Raw genomic sequence first — 15,226 nt, 5'->3', positions numbered from 1 at the left:
AGGATGCTATTTATAGCTGGCCTTGGACTGCTATAACCAAGGTGCTTTAAGGGGCACGGGACAGCTGCAGCAACTGCATCATTGTGCAGATGTTGTAAGCTCTAGATATTATGTCTTAATTATGTGTGATGGTGCCTCTTATAATAATTAACAAAGGCAGGGATAGCAAACGTGTTCAGACTTATGCATGAATGTTTGTGGCTTTGATGTTTTTTTTTTTTAGATACTCAATTCCTATCAAAACTAATATGAATTGAATATTTGAATCTCATACTGCTGTTTTCATAAATCTTAGCTGACGTGTTAACTGAAAATGCATTTTATTTTATTAAAGATTACTCTAGTTTGTGTAGTGATTAATTGTTCATTATGCTGCTAATGACTGAGGTTACAGGAAATTGGCTACTAGAGATGCACAGCTTCTTTTTACTGTGCATCTCTGTCTTCACTTGAAAGCTCATATGTATTAAACTAACAGTACTAAATCTGAACTTGTGTTACACCAGACAGAAATAAGTATTTGCCCAATATGCTGGGGTAGTAAAACCCCCTAAAAAGTCTATGCAGGTGATTAAAGGATAAAAGAAAGTAAATTAAGTAGATGGCATATGTGGGCCTGTATGTGGTTGTTATCTATGCTATTTTAATCTAAAGTATATGCAGTGCAACCAGCAGTAGAATATGTTATGGCTTATTATTGAAATTACAACTTTTATAGACAAATGTTTCTTTCTAGGGTTTTTTTTTTTTTTTTATATTGGTGTTTTATTACAGTGCTTGAAACAGTAAGTAATTTTTATTTTTTGTTGAAATGTTGACTTGAGTAGCAGCTGAATGGCACATTAAGATCATGTATACCTAGAATACCTAACAAAGCAACATTACATTTTTTTGTGTGTTCCCTTACTTTCTCAGTTGGAGGTGCGAGAGGAGACCAGTAGCAAAAAGGACCTTAAAATTCAGTGTGATGAAGAAGAATTCAAGATTTACCAGCTGAACATTCAAATCCGTGAAGTTTTTGCCAACCGCTTTACACAAATGTTTGCAGATTATGAAGTATTTGTTATTCAACCCAGTCAGGACAAGGAGTCTTGGTTTACAAACAGGGAACAGATGCAGAACTTTGATAAGGTAAGTTGTAATAGGAAGATAGGTCAATGTAAAAAGTAAACCAGTATTCAAACCCAAGACTTTGTTTATTGGGCCATAAAATGGAAAACGGTGCTGTCAAAATTGTAATTTCTTCCTTAAATTTCAGTGTTCCCCAAAAAAAGGCACATCTTGTATGTTATGTGGAAAAATGTATATATATGTGCACTTAGAAAGATAAAGATAGTCTTTTAAGGATACTGTAGAAGAATACAGCTTGCTGTAGAAAAATATCTTAGAAAGCCTCACTTTATGACTAACCTCTCCATTAAGGTTAACTATTACTAGTGAAAATGTAGTGATTACTTTTTTTTTTTTTTTTTCTAACCAGAGGAATTGCTGAATATGTGAATGAATAAAGCCTTGACCCCACATAACACTTACGTACGTGTGTACCAAATGTATTCCTAGCTCTTTTGTAGGGAGATAAAAGACCCAGTTCTTCAAATTTTACTGCTGTATTCTTTACTGGAGATCAGATATTTGTCATCTGGATAGTTCACGTGTGTCAAGATTATGTTGCAGCACTACCTGCTAAAACACTAATCTGATTCCCATCAAATCGAGTGAAAAGATTCTCATCAACTTCATAAGCTTTGAGCCTAGCCAGAAGAACATAATATCCATACCTGCAGTACTGTTGTTGTGGTTTTCTGGGATTCTGTTGAAATTTTAAGAAGATTAAGAACATGATAAAATCACAGTTTAATAATTGTTGTGCTATATAGTAGGTGATTGTTATCGAACTGGTTTCATATAGACTGTTTCAGAGAGAAAATTGATGTGGGTAATAAAACTACGCTTTCAGTGGCACCGAAGCACTCTTAATACATCCTTGGTTAGAAAAATTGGGGCTTTTGGTGGATATGTATCTCTCTGCAGACTCCCAAACACTCTTCTCCCTTATTGTCTGTTAGGCATCTTTCTTGTCGGACCAGCCCGAACCTTACTTGCCTTTCCTCTCAAGATTCCTGGAGACACAAATGTTTGCATCTTTTATTGACAATAAGATTATGTGCCATGATGAAGATGATAAAGACCCTGTTTTGAGAGTATTTGATTCTAGAGTGGATAAAATTAGGCTGCTGAATGTTAGGACACCAACTCTGCGCACATCTATGTATCAAAAATGCACAACCATTGATGAGGCTGGTAAGAGTAATAAGCTGCTTTCTTGACACTTAAGGAAATAAAACTAGTCAGTTCTTTTTGTTGTAGGTGTTAGGTTAAAGTTAAGTTTAATGCTTTGAAACATCAAAGAAAATCGACTAAAAAAGCTGAGGTGTAAAGTTTAAGAGAGGAACTAACTGTCATATAGGAAGCTGAGATATGACATGAAATGAATGTAAGGTTTAATTGAACTCAACTGTTTTCCTGCATGCTTTGTGTGAAAAATGTTTGAGCTTAAGAAGTTAAAAATCTTTCTCCTTTTGGTGGGGATTCTTCTGATGTTTAATACACTCTTGAATTAGTGTACCTGTTGGGGTCAGGAAGAAACTTTCACCTCCTCTCTTAAATTTGAGATCGACTTTTAGTTGAGCATGTGTGACTACATGTCTGATTAAGACACCTCTAAAAAAAGATTAACTTTCTCACTATTTCAGAGAAATCTATTGAGTTAAGGCTAGCAAAAATAGATCACACTGCAGTCCACCCACACTTGCTGGACATGAAAATTGGACAAGGGAAATATGAACTTGGATTTTTTCCCAAGCTTCAGTCTGATGTTTTATCCACCGGACCAGCAAGCAATAAGTGAGTAAGCTAGGACAACAGGTGTTATATCTTGGCAAGATCTATAGAATAATACTAAAGCAGAGATACTAGAAAGCAAAATCAGTGGGTTTTTGTTTGGTTGGTTGGGTTTTTTTTGGTGTTTTTTGGTGTTTTTTGGTGTTTTTTCGTTTTTTTGTTTTGTTTTGTTTTTTTTGTTTTTTTGTTTTTTTTTTTTTAAGGTGAGAACAGCTCAGATTATGTGGGTGGGTTGTATATGGTGGGTTTTTTAGTCATGTCTCTTTTTTGTTTGTTTGTTGGGTTTTTGTTTTGTTTTGGTTTTTTCTCTTTTAAATCTGGAATTTCAGAAGTAAATTTACTTTAGAAAGCCCTATTATGTTTGAGGTAATAGTTGATGCAGTTCGAGTTACTTATAATTACTGCTGATATAAAAGCAGATCTCCTTATTGGATCTCAGTTAAGAGCTAGCAAACATTTTAGGATGTCTTACAAAAAATTTGAGGGAAGAGGAAAAAGGTTTAAATTATAACTGGATATCATTAAAGAATGGAATGAATAAAGCAAGTGTATGTAATGTAATTTTTTGAAATCCTTTAGTTGTGCAATGTTGGATTCTTCTATAGAGATTCCTTGTGTGTATTTGGAGCTGCATTTGTCTGATGTAATTGATATCAACATGTTCAGTATACAATAAGATAGAAACTTATTTCCCCTGTTGCCCCTGCCCTTCACCTAACTCTTGTCATTTGTTTAATAATATTCCTCTGACTGTAGGTGGACAAAGAGAAATGCTCCTGCACAGTGGAGGCGGAAGGACAGACAGAAGCAACACACAGAGCACCTGCGTCTAGACAATGATCAGAGAGAGGTGAAAATTGTTCAACTATAGAGATCTGATTTTTTTATTTTTCCTAAATGCATGAATAATGCTCTGTAACCTTAATGAAATGTCTAGACAGTTGCAGTCCATCTCTGCTCTGCCTTTTATGTGCTTAATACCAGTGAAGTTCCTGGTCCTTAGCAGACCAAAAATACTTAGTTTGCTTACTCTAAAAGTTACGCCATTTTTACCCCCTCTCAGGACAAATTTATTTCGTCCCATGTATAGGAGAGTTCCCTGAAAATGTTATTACATGATTTAAAGTTTAAAAACAAAACAAAACAAAATCACAAAAAAAAAAAAAAAAGGGGTGGGGGCAAAGGAGGGAATTAGTCTTAACAGTTTCTAGCCATCTATTTCCTGTCTCAAGATAACAGTCACCCTGTGCTGCTTTTGTATGTTTGGTGGAGGAAATATGGCCACATCCAGAGAGTGATTAATTTAATCCTAAAATTAGAAGTATTGCCTTTTGGAGTTGCCTGTTTTTCTTCTGTAGACCATAAAAGAAGTCTTAAGGTGGCAAATTGACATACAGCCTCATGCTAAGGTGGGAATGTGAACTCCACCTGTACTGTTAAGTTTATGTCTGCCTGTTTTTACACAGCACAGTCTGATTTACCCACCTTCTGAACTGATAACTTCTCTCACCAGTGCTTCTACAGCTGACACAGATATTGTTTGTGGTGAGGGGATTCTGAAAGATCTGGGTGATGTCAAGTAATTACAGTAAAGTTTCTGATTTATATCATATAGACTGTGAACTATTACACTGGGTATTGATGTACGGGTAATTTCCAAGAGTAGTCTGGTTTAAAATATCAGAATTCATTTTTTTGTTTAGTAACCCCAAAGGTTTATTTTTGTTTAAATGTGTGGTGTTCATTGAGGACAATATTCTTTTGCCTTGTTAAATATCTTCAGAAAAGCTTCATTTGGAATTTTCAAGTAGTCTTCTGTCTGTTAGGATAGTGTTGTCAAAATCAAATATCTTTGTCTGTCCAGTTTATGCTTTTATGGTAATGATGAGTTTAATTGCCTTTCCAATGTACTCATTTCCATAATTTTCTTACCAGTTTGTTAAAATTTTGTTGAAGTATAGTGTCATCTATGTCATTCATAACCATGTAATAGAAGAATGCATAATAAAAAAAGAATAACTGAGTAGTTTCTGGCTTTGACATGTTCAATATGTTTAGATAACTCTGAAGTACTTTTTACTTAGAAATAACAAGTGAAGAATAGTTGATTTGTCATTTCATTATTGCTTCTTTACAATTACGAAGTTTAGCACATATAAACTTCTGAGATATCAATTAGGTAATTACAAAGGCAAAAGTATACCTCTAGTTTCTGGGATTTTTAGTTTGTTGTGTTTTTTACCTGACTTTTCACAAGTTGATTATCCTACAGGAGTTATTCTGTTACATGAGACAAATAATTTCTGAGGAATAAAAATTAAAAATACATGCTCAGGTGAGGGTACCAACAGCCAGGTTAAGACATGCTGGTGTTTTAGGGTTTTATGCTGTACCTTTCTGATTATGTAATACTGATTGAGTGCTGACCGCTTCTCCCAGGTCACAAGAAACTTTTCTATTAAGTTTGAAAGAATGAGGAGGGACCCCTTTCGAGATGAACACTGGAGATCAGGCTGAGCAGGAGTCAGTGGTTTCAAAGTGTAGTGTTGAGTTTTAGACAAATTGAAGCTTTGGGGCAGCCAGCAAAAATGGTTGGAATTGAGACTTGGTGGCTTTTAACTTGCAAATATTTGTGCCCAGTGGAGGGCGAAGTTTACACTAGTGCAGTGACTGAACACTATCTTTTCTTTTTTTTCCTTTCAGATTAATTACTTACAAATTTATTTTTATGTTGAATGCTTGGGAGTTCTGCACTGTATTATGTCTTCACTCTTTTCCTTTTCTGTTTTGCATGCTTGCTTTTACTACTTCATATGTGCTTACCACTTAAACTTTTCATGGTCTGCTTGGCTTTTTGCTACCAACTTGTCCTGCCAGCACCTGGACTTTTCCGTGTCAGAGCTTCAGTTGCAGTTATGTTTAGACTGGGACCAGCATGATTGGCCCTTCATGCCCTCTATAAAATCTGTGTCAGAGCGTTATCTGGTATGTCCAATGCACAATATGGCTGTAATCATAGTTCTGGATAAAGATGCATAATTAAATGTATATATCATAGCTCTTTACTGCAAGGCTGATGGAGAAGGTGTGGTTTCCCCTCTTTCAAAGATCATACTGTGCTTGACAAATCTGTCCACTGACTTTTAGCTGGTCATTATTTCAGTGTAAGCTAGAGAAGTTACCTATTAATCTGCAATTGGTACTAATCCTGGGTAATCTGTCAGTGCCTGTACAGGGCTTTCTCTTTATCATTTACTCACAGTTAGCTGTACCCCAACCAATCTGTGATCACCCAGATTTCCAAACATTTATCATTATTCTTGTCTCTGAGGTGAAAACAATGGCAATTCCTTGATGGAAGGAGCAGAGAAGCTCTCAAAAATGTGGATGGTTCACAACTGAGAGCTGTTAGCATTTTGCAGCTGCTTCTTGAAAGACTGGCAGGGTGGGTAAGAAATAGATCTGCAGGAATGCAAGGACACAGCACAGATCTCAGATGTTGCCAAGCTCTGGGCAAAATTTTCTTGCAGTCCTCATGTAGACAAGTCTGCCATTTGAATAGTATTGGTCTGAGTAATTATTACAAACTTTGGTTTTATATGAAAAAATAACAAGATGATTCTCAGTGGTGGTGGCAGTAATTGAATCTCTATGCATCTAAATATCCTTGGCAGTCTGTATTGTGTTTTTGTTATTCAGCAATGTGTGTTCTAATGCTAGGTAGACAACATAAATGGAGATTTGAACTCCAGTGAAATAGTACCTTAAGTGTCTCAGCCCAATATAATGCTGGATATAAAAAGGAGCCTTTTCTGAAAGGGGATGTGAGCCTTTCCTTCTCATTGCACAGGGGAGTGGGTTATAAAGATACGTTTACCTATTTCTCTTGGCAAAGTAGTCTTACTCGCACTTTTATCTCTATTTCTCAATTTTGTACCCCAATACAGAAGTACATCCAAGAAGCCAGGAATCTGGGCAGCACTATTCGGCAGCCCAAACTGTCTAATCTCTCTCCATCGGTAATTGCACAAACAAACTGGAAGTTTGTAGAAGGCTTGTTGAAGGAGTGCCGAAATAAGGTAATACAGAGAATAATTCTGTTCTCTTGTACCTCGTTTCCATCCTTTATGGACCATTTCATGGCCAATATGTTTGAACCCCCCTCTTCTGCCATCTGTTTCTGCTTTATCCCTATAAAGACTTCTGCATGGTATCCATCTAAAAATTTTTGCATGGTAGTGAGAAATTCATGAAGAGATAATATATTTAGAAATTCTGCAAGGAGTTGAAACTTGCCAGCAGATTTATGATGGAAAATGTAAAGTGATGGAAAGAAATTGAGTATTCTGATGGGTCTTTATCATCGGGCTGCCCATGTCAATTATAGCATATTTCAGTTATCACTAATGAGACTATCCTATTTCAACAAGCGTGAATATTCCAAAAGAGGAGGTTGTGGTGAAAATGCAGGAGCTTTTCTCATAACTAAAGGAAGTGGGTTTAACAAACTTCTGAAATATAAGTTTTCAAGCACTTAACAAAGAAATTTGGCATTATTTTGTAGGCCTGCATTACCAGTATATATTGGACAATATATTCATCTGAATTAAATGTTAATGTTTATACTAACACAGTAAAGACAATAATTATCAGATAAACACATTTTTGCCTGAAGTCAGTGGAGGTAATATAGCAATTGTATACAACTTTTTGTAAAACCATGCTTAATACATGCATCTACTTCTGATTTCACTTTAGTTTTCTGTATGTATGAAACCGTCCAAATAATCCCCTTCACTTAATAGAGGCATATGGTGGTGAAAGTCCTTGAAGATATACTTGGCTCTTTCAGTGTTGGAATGCAACTCTAGTGAATGTAGTGAGCCTGCTGTTAGCAGAGAGAGCAATTACTAGGGCAGGTGAGGAGCAGGAGAAGCTAGAGACTAACTTGGAGTTCTTCATGTCAACTAAGACTCTGCACAAGTGCCTAAGGGAGTATTACTTACTTGAGAGCTACTTTAGAATAGCAACAAAGGTGAAAATATGTTTAAGAGATGAGCAGAAGTGATTCCTTAGTCCTTTTTCCCTTCCAGATAGCTATATGATGAATATATTGTGACTGGGAAACTGTAAGAGTTGGTGGGAGCATTGTTGACTAGTGTGAAATTGTTCATGATTTAGGAGAATGTGGCTCATCAGGAAAGTCAGGAGATGCACTCCAGAATGGGTTTGACTTAAATGCATATACTCTTTCTGACAGAACAAGGTCTCACAGGAATGATATAGGCCCCTGCTACCTGGAAGCACTTGGGCATGTTCACTTCCCTTGGGAGGAGGCGGATGGAGTGTACTGCTCCCAGCCCAGCACCCATCAGGCTTAAAAACCACCAAAGACCTCTGTTGTAGTGCCTTGTTGCTAGGCCTCTAGCTTGTCAGTTTGTGGCCTGCTGTTCACTTTGTTGGGGCTTACTCTGTGGAGGCTTATGTGCCTGTTGCAAGCCCCTTGTTAGAAAGAAAAACGGAAAGGCTGTAAAGTGATCAACACTCGTGCTGCCATGGCTTGAAAAACAGGGATGGAAGAAATGTAGTCCTGCACTAGCTTCAGAAATTCTGTGTACACCCAGTTATTCTATCAAATCTCTGCTATTGTGTGCTTCCTTGTTGGTTATTGAAAAAGTGTAAGTGATCTTTGCAGTTCCCGAGGAAAGAATTAACTTTCTTTTGCCTTGTCCTTTTTGAGACCAAGAGGATGTTGGTTGAAAAAATGGGTCGAGAAGCTGTGGAGCTAGGTCATGGTGAAGTGAATATCACAGGTGTAGAAGAGAATACCCTGATAGCCAGTCTGTGTGACCTTTTAGAAAGGATATGGAGCCACGGTCTGCAAGTCAAACAGGTGAGGAACAAATACTCCTGTATGTTGCAGAGCCCACTTTCCAAAAGCCATGTTATGCTCTTCCTCCCTCTGCTTTCAGAGGATACGTTTTGTGTATATATAGACATATTAAAATACTTGTGTGTGTGTCCCAGCTTTTTTTTTAATGTCAGTTACTGCCCCTTTGTCTGTCTCCACTTTTTGCTTTGGGATATGTACAAATGCACATGCAGATGTGTTCCACATTTGACTTCCTGGAAGACCTGGGGTTTTTGTTTGGTTTGATTTGGTTTGTGGGTTTTGGTGTTTTTTTTAATAGGATGGTAAATAAAACTATTTTTGTGTTCTTAATACTTTAATTAATGAAGTTGCCTAGGCTATAAGGCAGCATGTGCTAAAGGTGCTGTCAATGGGATATGGTATGGGGAATTTGTTTTCATGAAGGATAATTTAGTTTTTAAGAATAAAACCCTTGCTATTTGGTTCTTTCTGAATGATGTAGCGACAGTTAAGTGATGTTTACAAGATCACTAGTTAAAGTTGATGTTTTTCATATGAAATTAATAATTGTTTGTCATGCTTTTCTGTTTGGAGTCACTTGTGGGATTAGATGGAGTTTGGAAGGCCTTTATCCTTTCCTCTTCTTTGTGCAAAGGAATAGCAAGGACAGTGATGATTATAACTTTTTTTTTAAGAATGTGCAGAGTAAATGTACGTAATCCAGACAACTGTGATTCAGTTTCTCTGTTCCCAGCACCCAAGCACCAGTGTTTAAATCTGCTCTCCTTCAAACTATATAGCAGTTCTCTGTGTGAAGATTTATTATGTGATTCTCTCCCTTCCCTCTTGTATATCACTTAGGATAGAAGCTGTACTGCTTTCGTCTTAGAAGACAGAGCATCAGTATACTCTGCTTCAACTCAGATTTGGGCCTTTCAGACCACCAGACGGCCAACCCTACATAAGGTTAATGCTTTGGATTGATTGCAGATGTTGGCAAAGAGTGCTGAATGGTGGAATAAATAGAGTGGTGGAATATAGTAGAGGCCTGATGGAGGAAGTACAGTGCATCTTATATTATGATCTGCAGTTTGGAAAAAAAAAAAAAAAAGCACCACTAATTCTTTGTGTGTTTTGGCCTTTATTAAATACACAAAAGCCTGCTGTTTTATACATCAATTTTATGTTATTTTTCAATAATGAGCCAAGGAAGACTCTTATTTCTCTATAGACAATAGTAATGAGGATGGCTTTCTTTCCACCAATCCCTGCTTTTACCTCTTCCCTGCTGCTGAACCCTGATAGTCCTACATTAGCTACCTACTGATTCTACATGTAAAATGAATCCACACCTTCCTTTGCCCAGAGCAATACAGAGAGTTGTCGGATGTAGGGTCTAATGATTGAAGTAGTCTGAACTTCCAGAAGACCTTGGTTATTCCCTTGCCCGTTGTCTGTCCCACTGCTTTCCTTAGGCCATCTTCCTTTCCCTTATAGATACAGCTTGCATCAACATTGCTATTTGGTGAAGTTAAAGGAGAGTAACATGATGGTAAAGGAATTGGGCAGATATATACTGCATGAGTTCTTACATTCATCATGATTGTTGACATCTATTTGCTGCAGGATCCTTTGTTTGCTGCTTTGTGTGATCTGTTATAGTTTTCCTTGCCGTGGCAGCTAGTTGCTAAACACTAGACTGTGTATGCATGTGTGTGTTTATTGAGAGAAAGGCCATTTTGGATTTAACTGTTCCCTGGTTGATATTTTTCATGTTCTCTTTTTATGTATTTATAAGACTTGCAATTTTGGCTTTCCATGTTGGATCTGTCAGGTAGACACATGAGGCATTGAGGATTTTTTTGTATCTCTACCACCGAATGCATATTTTGAATAGATTTCTCTCAACACAGATATTACAGACACTCTAGGCTTTATTTTCTGGAGGCATGCCACTTCTGAAATAATCCCTCATGGTCATTAGTTCTTTATGTCAACTGTAGTGAGCTATAAGATTGAAGTGTTTAGAAACTTTTTTAAAGGTAGTTTTTAAAAAAAAAAATATTTCAGAGTTGAACCATAGTTACTACACCTCTAGGAAGGCACTTATGTGATTTTAGATTATGTGCTGAATTGACAACTGTTCCTTTACAGTCATGGTTTCTTTCTGCACAAAGTTACAAATAAAAAAATGGCTTTATAATATGACTGCTTTTCTAAAATGCATAATTGCTAAATCTTTACTGGGATTTCAAGTTAATATAATAATTTAAGAAAGTTATGAATAATACTAATTAATTTGCTCTGTAAGTGATTCCGATTAATGTGCTGGAGAGCCCCTGTTCAATTACTGCTGCCTTTCTGTGGCTTTACAAGCTTTTTGGTTTATCATGCAGAATATTCTAGGATGAATACAAGAATCTTTTCAGTTTTCCAGTGAAAGATTTCCACACATGCTGCTTTAAGCCACCAGAGGCTTAAGAAAGCAACATAATGAGCAAGGTGCACCTTCTAACATCATTTGAAGGGTTATCTTGGCCTAAACGCTGTATTCCAAATTTTAACACTTAAGTTGGTTTTGTAATGTGTAGATCTGGAGTATTCTTGCTGATAAGCTTTCGTTGTCCTGTTTGTGTTTTGGGTTGTCATACTGTGTTTGTGATTATCCAAGTCCTTTGCCTGATGAAATTGAGGGCGATCCTTTGAGGTTCTAAAAATTGACAGGATGAATCGGTAGCCCTGAATTACCCTGAAGGGAACAGATGCACAAGACTTGGTCTGGGTGTAAGGTGGTTTGCTCAGGCTGGCTCTGTATCTTTTGTCATTTCACTGCTGGAGAGGCAGGGTTAGCATAGTACAGGTTATGGCCTTAGACTTAGGACTCTACTGCACATAGTGTTTTACAAGCCTTTACATATTTTCTTGTTGTGTTAATGAACTATGAGCATTGAAGTTCATTTGACTTTTTCCTGTTATCAGAATTGTTAGAACCCAGTAATTTGACTCTTGCTTTTCTTTCTCAACCTCTTTACAGCTGCTGAGCACCTCCAACTTGTGTCTCATTTTTGTTTTTTACCAATTACTATATAGGGAGAAAGATATTTAAAGCAAGTTTTTGTTATGGCTGATACTGTCAATGATGATACAAATTTTTTCTTTTTTTTCATTCAGCTGGTAGTGATTTCTTTAATATTTTTTTTAATTTTAGGGAAAGTCTGCATTGTGGTCTCATCTGTTACATTACCTAGAAAACAGACAGAGAAAAACTACATCAGGCAGCTTCAGTACCTCAGGTAAGATTGGCTTCCACTGGAAGAAGATGATAAAAAAATATGTGGAAGAGCTGCCTGCAGATTTTCACCATGCAGAGGTTGTTTTCTTGGAAATATCCTTCAGTCAATATAACTGAATCAAGTATTCTATCCGCTACAGAATTAATATGGACCTGATATATTGTCTCAATATATTTTGTGAAAAATTAACTTGTTTGGGTCTGGTATCTGACTGTTGTAGTAGTCAGATACCAGCAATATCAGATGTTTCAAAGATATGCTTTAAAATTAATTGCTCTGATATACCATCTTCCATATGGCACATAGTCACTTAGTGACTGGCAAAGCATAATATGTTATGGGTGGGGGTGGAAAACAAGCATAAGCACATAAAATTGTGCTGTACACCTTGAAGTTTTACATTCCGTCTTGAAAAACAACTGAATAGTAAACTTACTGTTTAAAAGAAAAAGACATTTTACAAAAATACAAAAAACACTGAAGAAACATATTTTATTTTTTGTTATAGGAAGTGTTGCAGTAAAAAGAAATATTGCACATAAGATCCACTGACAATCTGTTTCCAAGGTTATTAATGTAATTTTTAAACACTACTTCTCGTGTCAGATTGGGGCATAGGGTATAACTTTGGAGAGAACGAAGGGTCTGGGGGAGGCGATGGGTGCATTTTTTTTTCTTTTAAAGTTGCTGTAGACAAAGAGCTGAGCATTGCTAACATGCACAAGGTCCTGTAAGCCATCAGAAACAAAGATTTGAAAAGTATTAAGGTCTCCTGAATGCCACTTGGTCCACAGTGGTTTTGCATATCAAACTGAAGTTACAGTTGGTTTTATGCTTTCTAATTTAGGATTGAGGTCAAGGGCTGTATGTAATATACAACTTGATTCTAGAGTGGAATTTGAAAGATAAGAGTAATACTGCTTTCAAAACCCAGAATGTGCTATTTTAAAAAGTAGTAGTGTTACAGGAGCATGCAAAGTGATAGATTAGTTAAGCATATATGTGGTATACTGAGTAAAACATGTTGAACACTGTTTTCTGGTGTCAACAGTGCCAGTCAGTTTTACTACACAGAATGAAAATAGGGTAGTCTTTAGAAAGTAATAGTTGATTAGTATGTGTCTTGAGCCATTTGATGTCATACTAATTTCAGCTGAATCTAAGCCCATTAATGTGTTAATGCTCAGTGTGTGCTGATCTGCATAACCATCTGTGTAGCATAGTAGATTTTCATGTCATTTCAAGTGGAAATACGCCACAATATCTTCACAAAGCAGTGAGTCACCAGTAATGGAAGAATGCAAGTTGTTGTTAATTCACCTTCTTTTTTATATTGATGTAAAAATCTTTAGATGGATTTCTACTATTAAGGAATACTGTTCTTCTGAATCTAGGAATACTTCTTGATTCAGAAAGGAGGAAGTCTGATACCAGTCCAGCCATGTCACCTCTTAGAATCTCTCTCATCCAAGATATGAGGTGAGTTTAAACTATTAAAACCAACACAGAAAATCCATGAGATTTGCATACTTGTTTCTATGTATAATGTGTACCATACAGAAAAGTCTGTGTTTCATATGGCAGGAGGGGGATGTGGGGAAGGAATCTGCTGAAATTCTTAAAAGTATGTAGTGCAACCTTTTCACTGGCCTTTACAAAAACATGTTTCATACTATAGAGATTTTGTTCTGTCATAGCTAGAAATAGAAATACCCTAACATAGTTTTCAGTATTGTTTTATTTCCACAGAGGTGCAGGTGTAGCATATGTGTTTTCCCAGTCATTGCCAAGTTGGTTACATAGCTCTGAGCTTGTTTTTGCTTCTCAGTGAAGAAAGCAGTTTAAAGAACTTACTTGATCCTAAAGAATGTGTTTATCTAACATTGAATACTGTAGTGTGAATAAAACTACAAGTTCTGCTCAATGCCGCCTTTTCAGTACATCAGAAAATAATGCAGAACTTCTAAATTAATTTTGAAAGTATTTTTCTTTCCTCCTTTTTCCTTACCAACATCTGATTTTTTCAGCAGGGAGGAGTGAATTGAGGATTTTCAAGGGACATGCTTGTTCTTTTAAAATACACAGTTTGTGGCTTGCATGCAAGAAAAATTACTACTGAGCATGCAAAGACAGTATTTAATTTTCCAAAGCACTCAGGCATAAATATTGCAGTGATAAGGTCCAGAATGATTCTTAAATCATGTGAGGCAATGGGCCTGGTTTAGAATTTTGTAAATAGGGCACTGCATTGCAGATATTTTCTTTTCAGGCTCTTACTCTTTTTGAGCTAGATAGGCAAGGAATTTGGGTAGTAGTTGAATATTAACGTGATCATGTCTCTCTTTCTAGTAGTTCAGTAGTTTGCATCATATTTTGCATTCTTGACAAAATTTCTTCTTCAGCCTAGCTTGGTTCAAAAGAACTGTCACACTTTGAAAATACCGAGAATATATATATATATATATATTTTTTTTTTTTTTTTTTTCCCCCAGGCATATCCAGAACATTAGTGAGATCAAAACAGATGTTGGCAAGGCCAGAGCCTGGGTTCGTCTCTCTATGGAAAAGAAGTTGCTCTCTAGGCATCTAAAACAGCTGCTTTCAGATCATGAACTCACAAAGTAAGATGGTTTATTTTGGGCAAAGCTTTTCAAAAATTAAACCTGTTTAGTTGTTTGACTTCAAAACCCCCAAAGTTCCTATTCTTTCATCTGCTTAGCAGTGTGCAAAAGCAATAGAATAAAGTAGCCTTCCAACTGTGTCTCTGTACCTGTGTATGAACTATTTAGGAATTATAATTCAGTGCTGGGGTTCATCAGATACAGAATCAATTCTGTCACCGTCAACTGCCTGCAACTTTGAGGTGAAATCTTCAAAAATTGCTAGGGATTAAATGAAATGGGGCGTAAGTCCAAATGCCACTTCTTTGGCAAGTCAAGCTTTTTATCTTGACACCCTTTCTGTAACTATGGGATGTTTTGTTTTCCTTGGATTGTTTGTGTGTTTTTGCAATGCATGGCAAAGTGTAGCTTTAGTCCTCATTGCAGCTCTGTCACGATATGAAGAGTGTAAAGGCACATGCAGATGTGCTTCTGTGGTTCTTGTTAGTGTGATTCGAAGTGACTGTTCCTTAGCTTCTCAATTCTGTTTCCAAATCTGA

At 36.6% G+C, this 15,226-nt stretch overlaps 1 protein-coding gene across 6 annotated transcripts in view; it reads left to right on the top strand.

The window, feature by feature from the left end:
* The window catches only part of DENND5A (DENN domain containing 5A), a 72,148-nt gene that overhangs the window by 41,227 nt on the left and 15,695 nt on the right, over positions 1-15,226 (top strand). For 3 of the 6 annotated variants that reach the window (XM_033006810.2, XM_042784769.1, XM_042784768.1), the window contains 10 exons: positions 916-1,131; positions 2,067-2,301; positions 2,754-2,904; positions 3,658-3,751; positions 6,849-6,980; positions 8,642-8,794; positions 9,635-9,739; positions 11,982-12,066; positions 13,461-13,545; positions 14,559-14,687. In XM_033006810.2, the coding sequence (XP_032862701.2) occupies positions 916-1,131; positions 2,067-2,301; positions 2,754-2,904; positions 3,658-3,751; positions 6,849-6,980; positions 8,642-8,794; positions 9,635-9,739; positions 11,982-12,066; positions 13,461-13,545; positions 14,559-14,687 (1,385 nt within the window). The remainder of the gene's footprint in view (positions 1-915; positions 1,132-2,066; positions 2,302-2,753; positions 2,905-3,657; positions 3,752-6,848; positions 6,981-8,641; positions 8,795-9,634; positions 9,740-11,981; positions 12,067-13,460; positions 13,546-14,558; positions 14,688-15,226) is intronic. The other 3 variants (XM_042784773.1, XM_042784771.1, XM_042784770.1) reach the window with 1 other exon arrangement.

The sequence above is a fragment of the Tyto alba genome, unplaced genomic scaffold (genome assembly GCF_018691265.1).
Source record: "Tyto alba isolate M040663 unplaced genomic scaffold, T.alba_DEE_v4.0 Super-Scaffold_8, whole genome shotgun sequence".
NCBI classification, from domain to species: domain Eukaryota; kingdom Metazoa; phylum Chordata; class Aves; order Strigiformes; family Tytonidae; genus Tyto; species Tyto alba.
Note: the sequence above shows the minus strand (reverse complement) of the source record. Positions and strands in the feature narration are given on the sequence as shown.